This window comes from Eucalyptus grandis, chromosome 1 (genome assembly GCF_016545825.1).
Source record: "Eucalyptus grandis isolate ANBG69807.140 chromosome 1, ASM1654582v1, whole genome shotgun sequence".
NCBI lineage: Eukaryota > Viridiplantae > Streptophyta > Magnoliopsida > Myrtales > Myrtaceae > Eucalyptus > Eucalyptus grandis.
This window is the reverse complement of record NC_052612.1, coordinates 11,725,301-11,745,710: the sequence shown is the minus strand read 5'-3', so window position 1 is coordinate 11,745,710 and position 20,410 is coordinate 11,725,301. Positions and strand designations below refer to the sequence as shown.

General features: G+C 38.9%; 3 protein-coding genes across 6 annotated transcripts; all 3 read left to right on the top strand.

The window, feature by feature from the left end:
• Window positions 1-5,396: 5,396 nt before the first annotated feature.
• LOC104433653 (protein FAR-RED ELONGATED HYPOCOTYL 3) lies at window positions 5,397-9,551 on the top strand. The gene is given in 9 exon segments (XM_039307707.1): window positions 5,397-7,566; window positions 7,568-8,159; window positions 8,241-8,297; window positions 8,479-8,550; window positions 8,630-8,698; window positions 8,789-8,857; window positions 8,938-8,988; window positions 9,075-9,150; window positions 9,231-9,551. Coding segments are annotated over 8 exon segments (2,544 nt in total). The 5' UTR covers window positions 5,397-5,989; the 3' UTR covers window positions 9,132-9,150; window positions 9,231-9,551.
• Window positions 9,552-11,670: 2,119 nt separating this feature from the next.
• LOC104433665 (H/ACA ribonucleoprotein complex subunit 3-like protein) lies at window positions 11,671-14,025 on the top strand. The gene is made up of 4 exons (XM_010046499.3): window positions 11,671-11,819; window positions 12,129-12,198; window positions 12,775-12,817; window positions 13,591-14,025. The coding sequence occupies exons 2-4, from the start codon at window positions 12,145-12,147 to the stop codon at window positions 13,686-13,688; spliced, it is 195 nt and encodes a 64-aa protein (XP_010044801.1). The 5' UTR covers window positions 11,671-11,819; window positions 12,129-12,144; the 3' UTR covers window positions 13,689-14,025.
• A 1,263-nt stretch (window positions 14,026-15,288) lies between these two features.
• Window positions 15,289-20,401, top strand: LOC104433674 (protein FAR1-RELATED SEQUENCE 2). 4 transcript variants are annotated; one of them, XM_039310291.1, is made up of 9 exons: window positions 15,291-15,446; window positions 16,203-16,332; window positions 16,939-19,021; window positions 19,120-19,179; window positions 19,268-19,336; window positions 19,414-19,479; window positions 19,733-19,798; window positions 19,882-19,950; window positions 20,032-20,401. In XM_039310291.1, exons 3-9 carry the CDS (start codon window positions 17,396-17,398, stop codon window positions 20,110-20,112), a joined length of 2,037 nt encoding a protein of 678 aa, XP_039166225.1. In that variant the 5' UTR covers window positions 15,291-15,446; window positions 16,203-16,332; window positions 16,939-17,395; the 3' UTR covers window positions 20,113-20,401. The 4 variants fall into 4 exon arrangements, with proteins under 4 accessions (XP_039166334.1, XP_039166225.1, XP_039166246.1 ...); XM_039310312.1 differs by having other exon boundaries at window positions 16,924-19,021; XM_039310355.1 differs by lacking the exon at window positions 16,203-16,332.
• The last annotated feature ends 9 nt before the right edge of the window (window positions 20,402-20,410 follow it).

The window sequence follows — 20,410 nt, the reverse complement described above, 5'->3', positions numbered from 1 at the left end:
AAGGATTAATGTGGAAGAAATTTTATTACAAAATTTATATAAATTTGAGGCTTGGTTAAGTAAATAAAAAAGGAAAATTCCAAATAAGGATCTAAAGTTGATCAATTTTCTCAAATAAAGATTCGAAATGAACTTTGTATCGGATCAAAATCTAAAGTGAACACATTGTCTCAAATAAGGACCTGAAGTAGTTGAATTAATTTTAAATAAGAACCTGAGCTTGCTGGTCAGCCAAATATTCGCCAACTATCAAGCATGTGACGTTTCCAATCACCGGAGTTTTTGCAATTTTGTCCAAAAAAAAAAAAATATATATATATATATATATAGGGAAAATTAACAAATCCTAAAACAGAAACAAAGAAAAAAACCTAAGTTTTCTACGGTCTCCCCGTTCCTTGTATCCATCCTCTACAAAGTGAAAGACCGAAGTTCTCCCCATTCCTTGTACCCATCCTTTGCAAAGTCAAAGACTCAAATTCTCCGCTGGTTAAGGCACGAATTCAAAAAAAAGAAGAAAACCAAATACTTATTTCTTTGTTTGCGAAGACCCAAATTCTCCGCCAATTGAGCAAGGCGAGGAGCGAATGAGAATTGAGTCGTGATAATCATTGGGCAGTGATTTGGTTGAGGAGCGGTAGGGGAGAAGAAAGAAGAAAACGTAAACATCTAAATTAAAAAACCTAAAAAATAATTAATTTAGAATTTTTCCTTTTTTTTTCTAATCACAAATTTCTAACAAAATTGCCCATATTTTAATTGTCGGAAAAATGCCTGTCGTAAACTAAGGTCCTCAATAGATATTAACTTGATCACTTCGGGTTCTTATTTGACACAAAATTCACTTTGGGTTCTTATTTGAAACAATGAGTCCACTTCGGGTCCTTATATGATACAAAGTTCATTTTGGATTCTTATTTGAGAAAATAGGTTCATTATGGGTTCTTATTTGAAATTTTTCCAAAAAAAAAATTCCAAGAGTTAAAGTGAAAAACAACAAAACTCAAGAGATTTGTAATAAAAAGTAAAAAAAAAAAAAAATAGTTCAAGGCTCGCTCTATTTTCATTCTTTTATTAGCTCTTGACACTCCTATCACAATGAATTGAATACATTATCTCTTAGGATCTCACTCTTGATTTAAAATTATTTATTACATTTTTGTTCTTGTATTTAAATTTTTCTAGAGACAAAACTACTCATGCTCTTTGCAAATAACATTTCTTGAGATTAAATATGGGCGACTCTTGATTCAAGATTAATGTTTTACTTTCTTTTCCTTTATTGGGTTTTTCTTTTCTTTTTCCATTTAGAAAGAAATTAGTGTACATCTTTTCCACAAAATAGTTTATTTTGTGAATAGCTAACTAACTATTGTATTTCTAAGCAAAAAAAAAACTATTTATTTTGTTAATGAGTTCTATATTTCTTTTTTTGTGTACTAGAAAACTGTTATTCAAAGAATAAGTTAAGCAGAAGTAAGAAGATAATCTTCGAATAAATTTTATATAACGCATTTATCAACCACAATCTTCAATTTTTAAGTAAATTCTTATAAATTTGTACAGAAGGTCGAAGCGAAAATTTCACGATCATAAAAAGAATACATCGAAATGAAGTAAACAATTTGCAAATAAAATCAAAATTTCTGTACTACAATATATGAATGGTACTTGCTTAAATTATGATAATGAAGAATGAGTTCAGAACAAACATTAAGAATGCGTTAAAATGAAATAGGTGTGGAAGAAACAATTAGAATGAAAAAAACTTGTTTAGAAAGAATGTGGGTAAGTTTTCCTTTTAGGAAATATAATTTAGGGTTAATACTACGAGAGGGATAACATAGTCAATTCACCGCGATAAGTGGGGTGTGAGCCAATAAAGAGTGGAAAGAGCATGATTTCAGTTTAAAATTAGCCAAACAAATTTAATAAGCAAAAGGTGAAAAAGATTTAGAACTAGACTAACAGATTTAAAAGATTTATTATTGAATCGATAGAAATACAACAAGTTTATGACTTTTTGGATAATTTTATAATCTACTTTATTAGAAATTTGTATATTATATTTTTAGAGCAACCAATGGAAATGAAATCAAAATAATACATAACAAATATAATTTAGAGTTAATACCACATAAAATTCAAAATCAATACACATATGACAAATTTATCTTAAGCTAATTTTTTTACAACTAAATACTCTAAATTGGTACATATGTGACAAACTTACCCTCATTTAGTTTCCATTAAATTTTACTATTAAATTATTGTGTCGGACCAATTTTGGGTTTTACCTTTTGTTTATCACTAATAAACCGATTCGTGTTTTTTCATGGTGATAATCTAATTCAACAGAAACTAACGATAATAAATTTGTTACAAGTATACTAATCAAAAAATTAATTTGCAATAAATATATCACGTGTATAATAGTTTAGAGTATTTTGTGGTAACAAAGTTGTTTAATTAAATTTGTCACTAGTATATCAGTTTTAGATTTTTGTAGTATTAATCCTATAATTCGTGAGTAACTTTTCTAATTTCTAAAACAATGAGCAATAAAAAACGAAATTGTAAAATTCAATTAATATAGTACAAATAATTGAGTTATTATCCATAACTAATTTTTCAAATTATATGCTTATACCTTTAATACAATAAACTATGGTATATGTTAATCGAAATCGAACTATTCCAATTAAATATCATAGTTAATATTAGGTCTTCTATAATTTATGACGAGTAGTACATTGAACCACACCGGGAGGTCGGGTACGCCTTTTTCATTTTTTCCATCGGTCTTGACCCTTCTCCTTACTTAATTCACTCGTGACCGATGACGAGGCATCGACAGCAACCTCAATATTTATTGAAACTGCTTCTCTACTCTTTCACATTTGACTTAAACAAATGCAAAGACTATTGAAGCCGCCATTAGGTATACATTGGAATCCTATATTTTCCCTTATTAGATATGGGATACATTCAAATTCAAATCACTCAAACATATTTTCCACACACTTCCGAATATGGTATGAATTTAAATGTAAATAACTATAACGTATTTCCGTACATTTTGCACATATAATCATGTGTTTTTTCGATATTTTACTGTCGGAGCCTCAACGTGTATCTTACAAATTGAGTGATTACTTCGAGTATGGAAACGAGTACGTAGACGGTTATAAAATTAATACGAAAGTAGTCTTAGAATGTCGAAAAAATGAGAGGAAAAAAGCTATGAGATTATATCAATTAATATTTCTAAATAAGCCTTTTAATCAAGGGTCCCAAGTTGGGAGCCAGTAGGGGTGCATGACAACTCCCTATTTTTGTTCAAGAAATAATTTTTGTATTCCAGACTTGTTTCTAGAATAAAAATCCGTTTAATAAAATTATTCTATTTTTCTATTTTTAAAATAGATTTTTGTTCCATAAATAGGTTTGGAGTAGAAATCAAAAGTAAAATTTTTATACTTTTATATTTCTAGAATAAAAATGAGAAATAAAAATTATTCTCATCATTCGTCAACTGATCCTCCATCCATCGCCGTCGCCGTCGTCAATCACCGGTGCCACCGTTAAAAAAGAAATAAATTTTGTGACATTATTAAACGAATTTATATTTTTAGAATATAAATTTTATATTGTTATCAAACGGGTATTTTTGCTTAAAAATTCATCTAGAAATAGAAAAATCTATTTCTCTTCAAATAATCAATTTATGACTAGAATGGTTATTATTTGCGTCATAAGAGCTTGAGTGCATTACATAAGCATTTCACCCACTCTCAACTCACCCTATACTTCTCCATTGGACCGTACCAACACCGAAGTAATGACATGCTCACCAAACGGGCCCCTTAGTGAATGGGAATAGGAGAGTGACATTATGGAGTTTCTCGCCTTATAAAGTCGCCATTTTCTTCCACGCGAATTTTTTTTAAGGATATGCTTAGGTCCAATCTTTTTCAGTTTTGATTAAGAAAATATTAATTAAAAAAAAATAATACTAAGGCCCGGGGCGGGGGGCGGGGGCGGGTGGGAGGCACAGCTGGCACGCGCCTGGGAGGCGAGGGGGTGACGGAAGCGGGATGTCGGCACGCGCGGGGCGTGCGAGTGCGAGCAAAAGGCGAGTGGCGAGCGAGTGCGGGTGGGAGGGAGAGATAGAGAGAGAGAGAGAGAGAGAGAGAATAGAGAATAGAGAGAGGGAGAGAGAATGGCGAGCCCTAACTAACGCCGCAGCAGCAGCAGGAGGAGGAGGGAGATCCAGCGCCCCCCCCACCCCCACTCGCCCCACCCCGTCGCGTGAGGCCGCCTCCCCCGCTCCCAGATCCCCACGCTCTCCCCAGAGATTGGACCTCCAATCGCTCTTCCTCCTTCCCCTCCTCCTCCCTCCAGTTCGTCGATACTCGTAAGACCCAATTTCGCTTCTCTCTTTCCTCTCTCTTTCTCTCTCTTTCTGTGCACCGATTCTTTTCCCGTTGGATTCGCGATCGATGACGATCGCGATGGGCGGTGATCGGGGGCGTCGCCATTGATCGATGGATGAGCGGCCGCGATGGCGTGACGTCGCCGAAGCGACGTTGAATGGGTCGGGCGCTCGCGTCCGCATGCGTGCGTGCGCTCGCGTGCCCCGATTCCGCGTCGACGCGCGGTTCCGTCCTCGGCCGGCGAAGCTCGCTCGGCTTATGGTGGGGGGTACTGGGCGATGTGAAATTGTCGTTGATGCGTCTGGTTTCGCGAGGTTTAAAGGGGGCTCGTACGGTGGGAATTTAGGTTCTTGCTTCCTGCCGTTTGCTTCTTCTTCTTCTTCTCGGCTTTCCGATCGTTTCCTCTCCTCTTCTATAGTCCTGCAATGGTTTGTGTCTTTCGGGTAGGTAGAAGATCCTTCGGGAAAGGTCTCGGGCGTTGGTTTCGGCTAATTTAAATGGCGATGATCTTGTTCGTTGGGATTTCAAGGGGGGGAAATGGGGGTTATCTTTCTTTGTCTGGGGATTCTGAGAACTGGGTGCGAGGCAAAATTGCGTTTTGCTGTGATATGTGTAGTGTTCTTCTTCCAATGTAATCGACTAGCTCCAAATTCTCTCCTTTGGGGACGCGCTTCTTTACTTTTCTCTTTACTAGCCTTGGTTTATCACGTGAGAGTAAGTATTTCGCTGTGTACAAGCCAATCTGTACTTTACCTAAGTGAAGCTTGAAATTTGTTTGAAAGAGAACCCTTCTCGTCTTATTTGGGGAACTGTAGTAGTGTCATTTGTCCTTTTTTTCAGAAAGAGACGTACAGGAGCTCACCATTGTAATTGAGGATTGCAAAATGGGATTGCAAAATGGGCTTATTGTCCACTTTTGCCCATTCTAAATGGAGAAATCTACTCGAACACCCCCCAAAAAAAAAAAAAAAAAAAAAAAAAGGAGAAATCTACACCAACTACTGCTGGATGTTCAACATGAGATAGCCCTGAGCATGCACAGTTTGAAATGGGCTTGATTGCATTTCTACGCAATGACTTCCTATCAAGGAACCATTATATTTATTGTTTGTCATTCATTCCGTTTACTTTATGTTATTCTTTTGGATTCAGGAGGATCATGTGCATGACCTGTTCTTTTTCCAAGGTAGTTGAAGATATTAGTCAATTTTCTTTATGTTGTGGTCATCCTATGAGATGAGCTGTTGTTTGCTTCTGAAGCTGTGTAATTCCATCTCCGCGTGCTGATTCTTGTGCCACTTTCGTGTGAATGTCTGCAATGCAGCCAAGAAATGCTTTAAAAATGTGAATGCACTTCGATTGGATCATAAAAGAGGTTGATACTTGTGAGAACTTTTGTTATTGATATTGGGCTTGTGTGGTTTGTCATGTCCTTTGTATATACTAACTCGAATTGGCATGGTTAGTATTTTGAGTTGCTTTAATGCCCACTTTTTTCTCCACTTTTCAGGTACCGAAGAATAGCGTATTGTTGAAGCTTATCGTCTAAAGTCATGGACATTGATCTGAGGCTACCTTCTGGTGGACATGAAAAAGAAGAAGAAGAGCCGCATGGTATTGACAACATGCTGGATGGCGATGAAAAATTGCATAATGGCGATATGGTGACTACAACTCTGGCAGATCTTGGAGATGTGTCTCATGCTTCAGATGGAGGTGCTCTGAATCCCCCCACAGCAGATATGATGGAGGTGAAAGAGTATATGAACCTTGAACCACTTTCAGGTATGGAGTTTGAATCGCACGGAGAAGCCTATTCTTTCTATCAAGAGTATGCTCGGTCTATGGGTTTCAACACCGCAATACAAAACAGCCGTCGTTCAAAAACGTCTAGAGAATTTATTGATGCAAAATTCGCATGTTCTAGATACGGAACAAAAAGAGAATATGAAAAGTCTTTTAATCGGCCTCGGGCCCGCCAAAGCAAGCAAGATCCAGATAATGCAACTGGTCGACGAGCTTGTGCTAAGACGGATTGCAAAGCAAGTATGCACGTGAAGAGAAGGTCGGATGGAAAATGGGTTATACATACCTTTGTTAAGGAGCATAACCATGAACTTTTACCGGCCCAAGCTATCAGTGAACAGACGAGAAAGATGTATGCTGCAATGGCTAGACAGTTTGCTGAATATAAAAATGTGGTTGGTCTGAAGAATGACACGAGAAATCCCTTTGAGAAAGGTCGTAACATCCTATTAGAAGGTGGAGATGCAAGGATCTTGCTTGAGTTTTTCTCACAGATGCAATGCTCAAATTCAAATTTCTTTCATGCGGTGGACCTGGCTGATGATCAGCGCATTAGAAGTCTGCTTTGGGTTGATGCGAAGAGTAGGCATGACTACAGTAGTTTCAGTGACGTAATCTCCTTCGATACGACTTACATTAGAAGCAAGTACAAGATGCCTCTTGCCTTATTTGTTGGTGTGAACCAGCACTACCAGTTCATGTTGCTTGGATGTGCATTATTGTCGGATGAAAGTGCTGCTACATACTCTTGGCTCATGCAAACTTGGTTGAAAGCCGTTGGTGGTCAGCATCCAAAAGTAATAATCACCGATCAAGACAAAACCGTTAAAACAGTCATTTCAGATGTTTTCCATAGCTCTTGTCATTGCTTCTGTTTGTGGCAAATATGGGGGAAACTTTCTGAAAATCTCAGTCATGTGATAAAAAGGCATGATAATTTTATGGCGAAATTTGAAAAATGTGTCAATAGGTCGTGGACTGAGGCAGAATTTGAGAAAAGGTGGTGGAAGATTATAAACAGATGTGAACTAAGAGAGGATGAGTGGATGCACTCGTTGTATGAGGATCGCAGGCATTGGGTGCCAACCTTCCTGAAGGATGCTTTCTTTGCTGGAATGTGTAGCATTCAGCGAGCTGATAGTGTAAATGCCTTCTTTGACAAGTATGTACATAAGAAGACCACTGTGCAAGAGTTTGTAAAAATGTATGAAGCAATTCTGCAGGATAGGTATGAAGAGGAAGGCAAAGGAGAGTCTGATACGTGGAGTAAGCAACCTCTGCTGAAATCTCCTTCTCCGTTTGAGAAGAGTGTTTCGGCATCATATACATGCAGTTCTTAAGAAGTTTCAAGTTGAGGTTCTGGGTGCAGTTGCTTGTCGTCCCAAAGAGGAAAGACAAGATGAGACCGGCACGATTTTCAGAGTTCAAGATTTTGAGAAGGACCAAGATTTCACTGTCACGTGGAATGAGATGAAGTCAGAAATTTCTTGTATATGCAGGTTGTTTGAGTACAAAGGTTATCTGTGTCGACATGCGCTGATTGTTCTACAAATGTGTGGTCTTTCTGCAATTCCATCATTTTATGTTTTGAAAAGATGGACCAAAGATGCAAAGAACAGGCTTTTGATGACAGAGGAATCTGAACAGGTTCAATCCAGAGTACAGAGGTACAATGATTTATGCCAGCGGGCAATGAGATTGAGTGAAGAGGGATCGTTGTCCCAGGAGGCTTACAGTCTAGCATCCCGTGCAATTGAGGAAGCTTTTGGAAACTGCGTTGGTCAAAACACTATTAGTAAGGGTCTTGCTGAAGCCGGGACATCAGCAACTCATAGTCTATTGTGTGCAGAAGATGACAGCCAAGTCAGAGGAATGAGCAAGACAAATAAAAAGAAGAACCCAACCAAGAAAAGAAAGGTTGGTTGTCAATGCGATTGGAATTGTTTCTTACTGGCATCCTTCCTATCTGATTATGACACCAATTCCTTTCTTCTACAGGTGACCTCTGAGCCAGATATAATGACAATCGGGGCACAAGAAAGTTTGCAACAAATGGTTTGTCCCCTCTCTTCGTCTTGGAGTGATAATCTATGATCAATCTACTACTTTTTGCCAAGGGGTCCTGTATTCAGACGACTTGCTAAATGCAGTAAAATTTTTGCTAGTATATGCTGAATGGGAAATGCTGGATGTTCATGTCGTTGAGTTGAGTTCTTTTTTTCTTTCTTTGTTACAGGAGAAACTAACCCCAAGAACGGTGACCACCCTTGACAGCTACTATGGCACTCAGCAGAGCGTTCCGGGGATGGTAGGACATGTTCTTTATCCTTGCTTTGGGGGCTATTAATTCATTGTATAGCTAATTCTGTGCTGGAACTTTCTTGTAGGTACAACTAAATTTAATGGCACCTACTCGGGATAATTACTATGGGAGTCAGCAGACGATTCAAGGGCTGGTATGTTGTAAATAAAGTGAACAAGCTTGTTGTAAATTGTTCCCATGCAGTTTGGGTTATTGATGTAGCATCTGGATTCCACTGTTGTAGGGGCAACTCAACTCAATAGCACCAAGTCATGATGGATACTACACTCCTCAGCAGAGTATGCATGGGCTGGTAAAGTATCTCAGGCTTAGAATAGTTTATGGGGTTTGGTAGATCTCTTGCATGACTAATTTATGTGATTACTCTCGCAGGGACAGATGGACTTCTTCAGATCCCCAGGCGGTTTTACTTACAGTATTAGGGTGAGTTTGCCAGATTTAGTCAGACGTGGTTGTGTCTTTTAAATGGAGACACTTATGATGGTTTTTCTGCTCCTCAATTGGTCCAGGATGATTCCAATGTCAGAGCAGCACAGTTGCATGAGGATGCATCAAGACATGCTTAACATCTGTTAGATAAGAGAGGTGATAGCATGCAGTTTATAGATCTCTTAATTTTTGTTGGAACTTTGTCAATATTTGACTTACATTTTTGTGTTCGACAGGAAACAGAAGCTGTAGTTTGCCGAAGGGCGGCAGTTGAACTTACATCTCAAATGGAAGTAATACATAACTCTCCAATTGTAGTGTTTGTAAGATAGCGGATAGTCTAATGATTTCATCACCATAGATCGGCTGTTGTATTAATTATGGAATCCTGAGGAAAGTCAGGGTAAGCTCGAGGTAGGGTCGTCGTCAGTTGTACAGGCTGTTGTTCCTGTTGTATCTTGGATTGCATCAGCTCAATTAGAAATAGGATTTGTTGAGATAAGTCAGTAAATTCTCCATTTATTCGGTCTCATCTATTATGTTAACGTTTGCCAGCAGCAGGGTTCCTCTCTCTCTCTCTCTCTGTGTTTTCTCTACCCCCCTTGGATTGATGCATTGAGGAATGTGGGGGTATAGGGGTGGAGTACAGGCAGGCCTTTCCACTTCCAGTGGAAATAAATTTGACAATCTTTTGACTGGCTTCTCAGGCCAATGAGCTGCGAGTTTACGTTTGTAATCGTTTGCATGGAACCTTTTCTCCAATGGGAACTGCGCGAGGTTAGCAACCAAAGAAGAAACAGGAGGGGAAAGAGCGCAGGGAGTAAGATCAAGCAACCATCACTTGCCAAGGAGTCAGCTAACTTGCTAATGTGTGGTCATGAGTACTTGCAAAGAGGTAATCTTGGGAATATGAGGTTGGTATATTAAATTGATCTTACCAACCATGTACAAAATGTTCTGAGTCAAGTTACCTGCACACAAATCACTAGGTTCACCCTTCCCACTTGAGAAGGGAGGAGTGAGAAATTCGAATCTTCACATTTTTAAAAGATTGGGGGTGGGACTAATTTAGTTTTAAGTGTAGATTTTGACTCTCATGCCCTATAAGGAGGTAGTGTGAAAATATGAGAATGAGAGTTAAAAGTTCAAGTAGAATAAAACTGACCAAAAAAAAAAAGTTTACCTACACAAAATTGATTTATGAAGGTCGGACCTTTAGGTAGCTCTTCAAGAAGCCATTTCTTCATGTCTATGTCCCCGAATTGTAAGAAGAAGAAGAAGACAAAAACCATTATTTTACAATCCATTTTTACGAATTGAGGAGGAGATGATAGATGAAAAATAGGGTATGGTGTCTTGAGGTAAACCCCTGTTGCTCTCTAATATGATTTTGTGGGCTTACTTCTGTCAGGGAAGATGCTTCATGTTTTTTTGGTCATGCTTGTATCACATGCGATATTTGTCCAACTCCAACATGATCAATTCAATAAACCCGTGGTAATCTTGAAAGACAAAAACCACACATTATCATACAAGTTAGACAAAAACCTTTTGTAAAAATGAGCTCTAAGACAGAGTGCTTAGACATATCTTAACGTGCCTACATGTATTTAAACGTCATTTTAATATGATTAACAATTCAAAAGATTAGACATGCATGAAACAAATTCGTATTAAAGAAACACGTTTATCACATCAACACAATTAAGTTCGACATGGACGGTCTCAATTGAAATGACGCTTAAATAGGTGATATAAGAAATTATATACTCTAGTTTGTATAGGAAAATGATACTCTCTTTCTTTAACGGGTGAAGAAGAGTGATCACCGCTAGAAACTCCCTCTATGTGTTAGTTTTAGTTACGGCATATTCGGTTCAAATATTAACTTGAAAAAAAAAACATATTTCAATTTTATTGCTTGGCAAAAATGGATGATAGATCAAGAATCACAAATATATTTAAAAACATTGATTTGTTGGATTTAGTTTGATTGGATAATACACCGTTTCCCCGTCCCCTCACAAGAAAAAAGGCCCATGGGTTTGGGTTAGGGTCGTCAAATGGATGGGTTCGGTCAAATTTGGGTTGGGTAGGCTAGCCCTCATTTCCCCAAAAAAGCCCGTTCCTTTTCGTGTTATTTATTTATTTATTCCATTCAAATCATTTCCTTGGAGACCTAGAAGGTTATGTACAAATTTGATCCTTTTAATTTGGTGCAATTTTGTTCTCTAACTTTTTTTTTTATAACTTTCTATAGTTGTGTGTTTGATTTCTAAGAAGTATTTTGTGCAGTTTAATCCTCTATTTTTCTCATTTTATTGCAATAGAGCCTTCCCCAACCGCTGTAATCGTCCTGTCAAATTAGCTAATAAAGCGGCATTTCTTTTTTTTGGGTAAGTGGCATTGCTTATGCGGTAGAAAATGAAATGTGATACTAATTTGACGTCAAATGAGCAAAAAATAAACGAGAAATATAAGAAAAAAGTAAATCGTAATTTGATACTACTAGTTACAGCGTGCAAACAAAGCACTAATTAGAGTTGGAGGATTTTGATTGTGCAAAATAAAAATTAGAGTATTAAATTGGACAAATCCAGAAAGTCGGAGGACTTGATTGCATAGAATAAAATTTAAAAGGACCAAATTACACAACTACCAAAATTCAGAGGACTAAAAATCTGCCTTGAACCATATTCTCAAAGCCCTTCGGAGCCCTAGTTTGCCCTGCTCTCTCGTCGCTATTAAAGAAGCTTGCGGGGAAGCTGAAGTTGCCGCCGACCCGTTTCTGCTCTCTCTCTCTCTCTCTTCAGTTCTTGCCTTGTGTATGCCTCTCTCTCTCTCTCTCTCTCTCTCTCTCTCTGTGTAGCCAGTTCTACGAATTCAAACGATGGTTTATTCGCATGTTGCAACCCTTTTTCTTGTGAATACAAAGGTTTCTGCTTTGCTCGTAATGAACCGCATGGAAGCTTGCCATCGTTGTCCACTGAAAGTTTCTGGTGGTTAACGTAGTATTGGGCTTACTGGGTATTCGTTGTTTTGCGTGGATGCTTGGATTTCGGTTCCTGGAATGTTAATGGTGGACTTCTGCTTATCTGGGTCTTTTTCCATTGATTTTGCTCCCGTATCTGCAGGTTTTGCCGAGCCGCGATGTATCTTCAGTTCTACATTAACGATAATGGTGACAAAGTGTACACCACAAAGGTGCTGTGTTGTTCCTTTTCTCTAGATATTAATTTTGTCTTGATTATACATGGGTTGTTCGTGGTTCCTGAAATGGTGGTAATGATACTAATTTCGCGCCTGCTGATTGGATTCATCCGGTGACGCTTGAGTTAGGAAAAGAGACGCCGAGCTTAATGTGACACCGTAGTTTATGCCTGCTACTTTATCGAACAGAGTAGGAAAAATGAGCTTTGCTTTAGAGTCCTTATGTAAATGTAGGGTGATTTCGGTATATGCCTTGCGGTGAGCAAATGAAAATTATTTTTGGATGTTATGATGGTTGTTTCGACTCTCTTAAAACATTTCACAGAATTGGGTAGGAGCATCAGGTTTTAAATTGTAACATGTGATTGTCCTGCCAGAGAGTGATATTCGTGTGGTTAGTAGACAGATAATTACAAAATTATACAAGAATCCAGCTTGTTCGCCTTATAAAGAGCATGATTTGATTGGTGATTGGTTTTTGGGTAGCAGTCAGTGCCCACTTGGGGCCTCTCTTACTTCCATACTATTTTGTCAATTTGTGTCCTAAAGTGGCTGCTTGATTGTATGCAGAAAGAATCACCCCTGGGTCTCGCTACACAATCTGCACATCCGGGTAAGTCACCTCACCTCATTTGATCTTTCATTTTTCTTTTCTTATGTATTTGATTGTTATATTTGTTTGATTTTGCTACACAAGGCTGTTCAAGTTTTTTAAGTTATCCTCTTTCTCTGCCACTGTTGAGAACATTTTTTGCCCTTATGGAAGAAGTTGCATTTTCATTTGTTATCTATTCCTACATTCTTCTTGTGTGTGGACTCAGTTGAATCCTACCTTTGAAGTCCATCTTGGCAAAGCTAAGAAGTCTAGTGGCAATGATTAGCTTTGAATGCTAATGGACTTAGATCAAATGTCACTCTTAACTATCCTGCGCTTTCTTCCTCCAATAAAGCTGCAGTTCAGTGGAGATGAAACATATAATGCTTCAACCGACGAGTGTTCTTAGTCCAAAAGTTGAATTTTCATTTGTTATCTATTCACACATTCTTCTTGTGTGTGGACCCCTTGAATGAATCCTGCCGTCATAGTCCATCTTGGCAAAGCTAAGAAGTCTAGTGGCAATGGTTAGCTTTGAATGCTAATGGACTTAGATCAAATGTCACTCTTAACTATCCTGCACTTTCTTCCTCCAGTGAAGCTGCAGTTCAGTAGAGATGAAATATATATGCTTCAAAACCACCTAGTGTTTTTAGTCCATATGATTTTAATCATGCCTCACGTATTGCAGCTAATTGTTTACTGCAGAACTTCTTTAATAAGGTTTCTACAATATTAAGTGTTTTTTGATTTATGTATTTATTTACATTTTGATCATGTTCTTTCTGCAGCTCGCTTCTCACCTGATGACAAATACTCAAGGCAGAGAGTTCTTTTAAAGAAGCGATTTGGATTACTGCCAACCCAACAACCGCCTCAGAAATACTAAATGTGGGATATCACATAGGTGTTCTTTTCTAGCAAAACTAAGATCCTTGGCCCATGTAATAGATTTGGTTTAAGGGTCGAAACTTTGTAGTACTGTGTGTGTCGGCACGTGCAGCCCTGTTACACATTCCTTCGCTTGATTACTTCACAAAATTCAAGTCTATCGGATATCCATTTAATGCAGTGCTTTAAATAGGACACACAGAGATCTGGGTGAGTATGTTCTGAACTGAACAGTTGTTCTGCACAAGCTTCATTGTGTTACCGCAGTCTCGTCTTTGTCCTTCATGTCTTTCTGCCCTTCCCATTTTCAAGATCGTATTATGTGACATCCTCGCTGAGCTGGTTCGTTCTGTTTTCTTCCTGTCGGCTCTCGCCCATTTGAGGCTCCATCCAGAGCTGGTCATGGACTGTCCTCGTCTAAAGAAGGGAATTCGTCGGTACTTGACTTGGTTTTGCTTCACCTTAAGAAATGTTTATGAACGCGTGTAAATTCCTTGTTTTTAAGTCCGAAGAGGTTAGCCGGGAAGCAGAAACAATGTGAGGTATTATAGGTTCAGCTGTGTTTTCTTGCGAATTTTGCTAATTTCAGCTTGGACGACATGTTTATGATTGAATCCTCGAGGTAGACAGACGATGGGGGTTTAATTTTTTTCTCGGATGCAAACGTTAGACTCAAAACATTTTGCCGAAGGGTACTATTACAGATCCCCGATGACAAAAGAACAAATTTTGATGGTTTACCGAACACTTTTGATGTGTTTGCGAGTTACAACAATTTTGTGCCGAAAGGTATGTCAAAACGCATTACTATAAAGCGCATTTAGGACGGTGAATTGATTCCTTGAGTGATCATAGAAAACAGCTATAAGGTACAACATTTTTTTTCTTGGGTTCTCACGTTGCTAGGTTATCAAATAGGTTTAATTTAATGATCCAATCGAATTAATTAAAAGTTCAAAAATAACATCACATTTTAAATAAATTTTCAAGAAGGGTCTCCTCTCAAGCGAGAGGAGACCCTTCATTTTCCTGTACCACGCCCCTGTGTTTCAAGGGGGAAGGCGTCGCAGGAATCCAGGCGGGGTTACCCGGGAAACCTTGTGAAGGGTTTCTCTTGTGACCGAGCACCTTGTGGGGGTTCCATTTTTAACGAGGGGATCCTCCTTCTATCCTGTCTATTCCAGAATGTCAAAGTCTTTTAAAGTCTTGCTTAGGACCTAAATCAAATAATATAAAACACTTTATGACTAATTTAAGGATCCAATCGAATTAATTAAAAGTTCTAAAACAACATCACATTTTAAATAAATTTTCAAGAATTCAATCAAACTAACTCATATATCAAAGATGCTGATAATGTCGCTATCCTTAATGCAACAAGTTGACTAATTGAATGTGTAGGGACGACATCCCACTCTGCAATCTTTGGTACATAATGATTAATCATGATCGACTATACAATTATAAAAGCCATGTCAGTCAATGATTCAAGACACTTATTACAATCCAACTCTCAAAATAGTGGTTAGGCACAGCATTAAAATAATCGGTGTATGAAAAATTACAATATTATCATTAATTACTCCCTCCCCCTTCCCTTCTTCTCAGTCGCCTGCTTCTCCTCTGCTCTCTCTCTCTCTCCTCTTCTTCTTCTTCTTCTTCTTCCAATCATCATCAAATCGGACCAGAAGCTCCCGAATTCATCTGCTTAGCCGCCAGCTCCTGAACCGGAACGCTCTTGTTTCATCTCTTCCGGGTAAATCTCCTTTTTCCGGCGCTTCCCTCTCTTCATTTCCTCAGCTCAATCTTCGCCTTCGCTTCGAGTAATCCGAGCATCGCATCGGGACCGGACCGCCTCGCGAGTGTCGAGTGGCTCGCGGCTGTGCTCCCCATCATGACTTGAGCCGGGGCGGGCCATTTGTCGGCGTGGGCAATCGCGTAATGACGCAAAAATGCGATTTTTGTCTTCATTTTGTCGTACCCTTAAATCACCCACGAGACAAATGGTTCTAAAGGTGACAGATTTGAGCCTTGGACAAGTGAAAGGAGTGTCTCCGACGTGGGTTCACTGGGGTTGTCTTGTTACGTGGCGAAAAAGAGTATCAAACATGAGGAGAATTCCTCGTACAAGTAAGAAAAAATAACTAAGTTTCGGACTTCCACATGCGTAGAAGATCCATATCCGATACTTCGTGTCTTTTCTCTGTGTTGGTGACTAGTGGGGCGTACAAATTATTGACTACGAACGAATGGAATTACGTGATGACGGCTTCTTGCGGTCATTGACGTGTTTTGGTGCATGGAAAGTGTCGTACTGCGACCATCATTTCTTTTTTCTATGCCAATTATTCATCTGCTGAAATGCTTCTGTGTGAGATGAGTACAATGGATTTAGTTTCATCGCATAGTCTGTTATTTGTTTACATAAAGATTTGTAACAGTGCACAAGGATATGGATAAAAGTTGATACATCCAATTCCAATGACTAGAGAAATACTTTACATTATTGTAGGCGCTATTGTCGTATGAGGTTTGGACTTCACTGCTTGGAGAGTGCGGAAAATTCAGTGGGGACACTTGCACCCACTGATCATATGGTGGCGCTGTCCCTGACTTGAGCTCTTGGACTGAAGGCTTTGTTGGTTGGTTTTGTAGTGAATTCTCTTTTTTGTATTTGAGTCTGGGTGTTACTGTTTAATCAGTCATTGACTTACAATGGCATGGGGTCAGGTCAATCATGTGAAAATTTTTTGTTCAATTTTGTCAGAGTGAGTGGAAAAATCAACACACGCACGCATGCACAAATGATTGGATTGAGTTACTTAGTTATTTAAGTTGATTAAAATGAATGTAATGGCTCGGATTGACCTGGCTTGTGGAGTGTGGTGGAGGGAAGTACCCATTTTTTTCATCATTCCACAAAACTTAAGTTTCTTGAAAGATCTTCGAACGGCCAGCAATGAATTTATACAGGCATACTCAGTTTGTCTTGAAGTATTTTCTGCCTTCATAGTGTGAATTCTTACCCCCCGAAACTAAAATATTTGGTCATTGCCATATCATTTTTCATGAAATATGTTTCTGGATTTGTCATCTGTACAAAGTGTACTTCTTTGTTTTGCCTGAAATTTGTGAAAAAATTTTCCCATGTTCTTTCAAGAATCTAAGAGTTCATAAGGTAGTTTGAACTTCCTTCAGATAAAAAAAAAGGTTGGACTCTGACAAAAATGTAGATTTGGATGTTGTAGAGTCTTCCAGCATAATGCCCGCTGAGGAAGAGGATGTAAATTCTCACGAGGGGAGTGAAAATATTCTGGTAGCACCCCACTGTAACAGCGGGGAAAATGTAAATTCTCATAATGGGGGTGAAGATATGATGGTAGCCCCCCAGCATGACAGTGAGGAAAATGATGCTTGTATTATGAATCAGGTGGGGACAAACTCCACTGTTGATGTTCATCATAGATTGTTGAGTACAGATCCCCAGATTGGTTTAGAATTTCAAACGAAGGAAGCAGCATACTCTTTCTACAGGGAGTACGCTCGCTCTGTTGGATTTGGCATCACAATAAAAGCTAGCCGTCGCTCAAAGAAATCTGGGAAGTTTATTGATGTGAAGATAGCTTGTTCTAGATTTGGAAGCAAACGCGAGTCCAGTTCAACTGTCCATCCACGCCCCTGTATGAAGACAACTGCAAAGCCGGAATGAATATGAAGAGGAGGGAAGATGGCATATGGATTATATATAGTGTTGTCAAGGAGCATAACCATGACATTGACCCAGATGACTTCTATAATTCCCTCTGGGGAAGGACCAAGCAAGTTGGTGCTTTAGCCTATCAAAAGAAGGGTCTACAAGCTTTCCTAAATGAGGAAGACACACAAGTGATGCTTGAACATTTCATGAGCATGCAGCAGGAGAATCCCAATTTCTTCTATGCAATAGATTTGGGCCCTGACAAATGCTTGAGAAATGTCTTCTGGGTTGATGCTAAAGGTAGGCATGATTATGGCAGTTTCTGTGACGTGGTCTACTTTGATATCTTCTATGTTAAAGAAAAATATGGTATTCCTTTTCTTCCTATTGTTGGAGTCAATCACCATGCTCAGTACTTACTGCTTGGATGTGCATTAATTGGGGCCGAAGGGAAATTGTCTTATAGTTGGGTAATGCAGGCGTGGCTCAATGCAATGGGTCATCAAGCTCCTAAAGTTATCATAACCGATCAAGACAAACAACTAAAAGAAGCTGTGGCAGATGTATTTCCAGATATACGCCATTGTTTTTGCTTGTGGCACATCTTCAGAAAAATTCCTCTAACTTTGGCACATGTTTTAGATAAATATGATAAATTCATGGATAAGTTTAACAAATGTGTGTATCTGTCTTGGACGGAGGAACAGTTTGAAAAGAGATGGCAGAAACTGATTCATAAATTTGAAGTAGGGGAGGATGAATGGGTTTGCTCATTATATGAAGATCGTAAAAAGTGGGTCCCAACTTACATGCAGGATGCATTTTTAGCTGGAATGTCCTCAGCTGATCGAACTAGAAGCATGACTGCTTTTTTTGATAGTTACCTATATAGGGGAATTTCTTTTAAGGATTTTTTGAAGCAATACAAAGTGTATTTGCAAGAAAGGTATGAAAGGGAGGCTGCATCGGATGCCGAATCACGGTACAAACCACCTGTATTAAGGTCTGCCTTAACATTTGAGAAGCAACTGTCAACAATTTATACAAATGCAGTTTTCAAGCAATTTCAGGACGAGGTTCTGGGAGTTGAGTTGTGTCATCTGCAAAGAGAAAATGGAAATGAACTGGCTGCAATCTTTCGAGTTGAAGAATATAGGAAAAGTCAAAATTTTGTCGTCTCTTGGAAGAAAGTTGACTCAGAAATTTTATGTTCATGTAAATCATTTGAATACAGAGGTTTCCTTTGTAGACATGCAATGCTTGTTCTTCAAACATCTGGCGTTTCTAGCATCCCATGTCAATATATTTTAAAGCGCTGGACAAAGAATGCAAAGATAAGGGAAACTGAATCTGAAAAATCAAAAGAATTGCTTGCTTCCAGAATGCAGCGGTTTAATGATCTTTGTAAGAGAGCAATTAAACTGGGGGAACAGGGCTCTTTATCTCAGGAAGCTTACATTATTGCATGTCAGGCCTTAGAGGAAGTGTCGAGACAGTATTCAAGGGTTAATTCTAGGTGGAGTGTTTCAGAGCCTGGCTTAGTTGCTGTTCACCAAAATGCTGAAGCCCCAGAAGAGAATAACAGGAACGTAGTCAAGTCACTTAAGAGAAAGAAAATATGTAAGAAAAGAAAGGTCAGTTTACGCTTGGAATTTGACACTTTGAGTAGCAAATGTGTTGCAGCTACTGTTACGTGATCCAGCCCTTGAGCACGACCTTATTCATGCTGCAGGTGGTGCATTTTGAGCAAGGAGGTGCTGCTATCAGGACTCAAGATAACTTCCATGATGTGGTTAGGCTTATTCATTTTAGTTCATTCTGTTGTTATGATAGTGTCAGCTTGTACATTGAGAAATGGTGTAACTTGTCTTAAACTGTAGGAACAAGCAAGTTCAAGAACAGAAGGCCAGGATAACCGTTGGATTTCCCAACAGGGCATGCAAGACATGGTATCCAGCATGGAAAATATTTCAAGATTATGCTGTGGTTACTGTCTCTCTCATATTGTCGTCTTTCAACTGTGCAGGAATTAAATTTCAGAACAGCAAGTCTAGATGGCCATGGTGATGCTCATCAAAGTATGCAAGGAGTGGTATGGAAACTTATTATCTTTGCTAAATGGATTTTTCCTGTCATGATAGTGGTATTGAGCTCTTTTGTTCTACTAAATGCGGCAACAACTAGATTCAACATGTCCCACTCGCGATGGTTATAATGACAATTTACAGGGTGGCCTGGTTTGTGCATTACGTGCCTGCATTCTGTCCTTAACTTCTAATGCACATAGTTCTGTGATCCTTTTGGCCATATCTTCTGGTCTTTGATCCTGACCTTGATCTTATTAGGGACGTCTACATTCAGTGCCGTCACGAGTTTTCCACTGTGGGACCCCACAAAGTTTGCAGGAACTGGTACAGAATCTAAATAACCAATATCCCGGTGAGGAGAATTTCTTTCAACAATTTAATTGATGGAGCAAGTTTGTTGATTTCAGGGACATGTTGGTTTTAGAGCACAAGAGATTCCTGGGTGTTTCCCCGTCCATAGTGATTTCCAAAACACTGTACGCATCTTAAGAACTAAGTTGTGCTTTTTCTTTTTGACTCTCCGATTGTATTGGACCCTTAAGCTTGGCGCTGTGCAGGGACAGCCTGTTGGTTCGATGCATTTGCAGTTTCAAGGCATTGCATTGAAGAACTGGCAGGATAAGAAATTGCACGGTTGAATTTACCTATTGACCTTCCCGTGGCTTTATTGAAGTTGAAAATGGCAAGAGCATTTTTAATTAGCTCCCAACATCTATAAGGGGGGAAAGAGGAACTCCCAGCGTCGTGTATATTCCCTTTTCTTCTAATTAGCTGAGCATGGGCGACAAATTGCAAGAAGTGTATCCGAAGTGTATTCGATCTAGTTCATGTTGCAAATCAGAATCTGTCATCATTTCTCAGTTCTGTGTTGTAGTTGCCAAATCAAGCTAAGAATTGTCAATGGGATACTTCATTTGCTGCAGTGAATCGTATTGG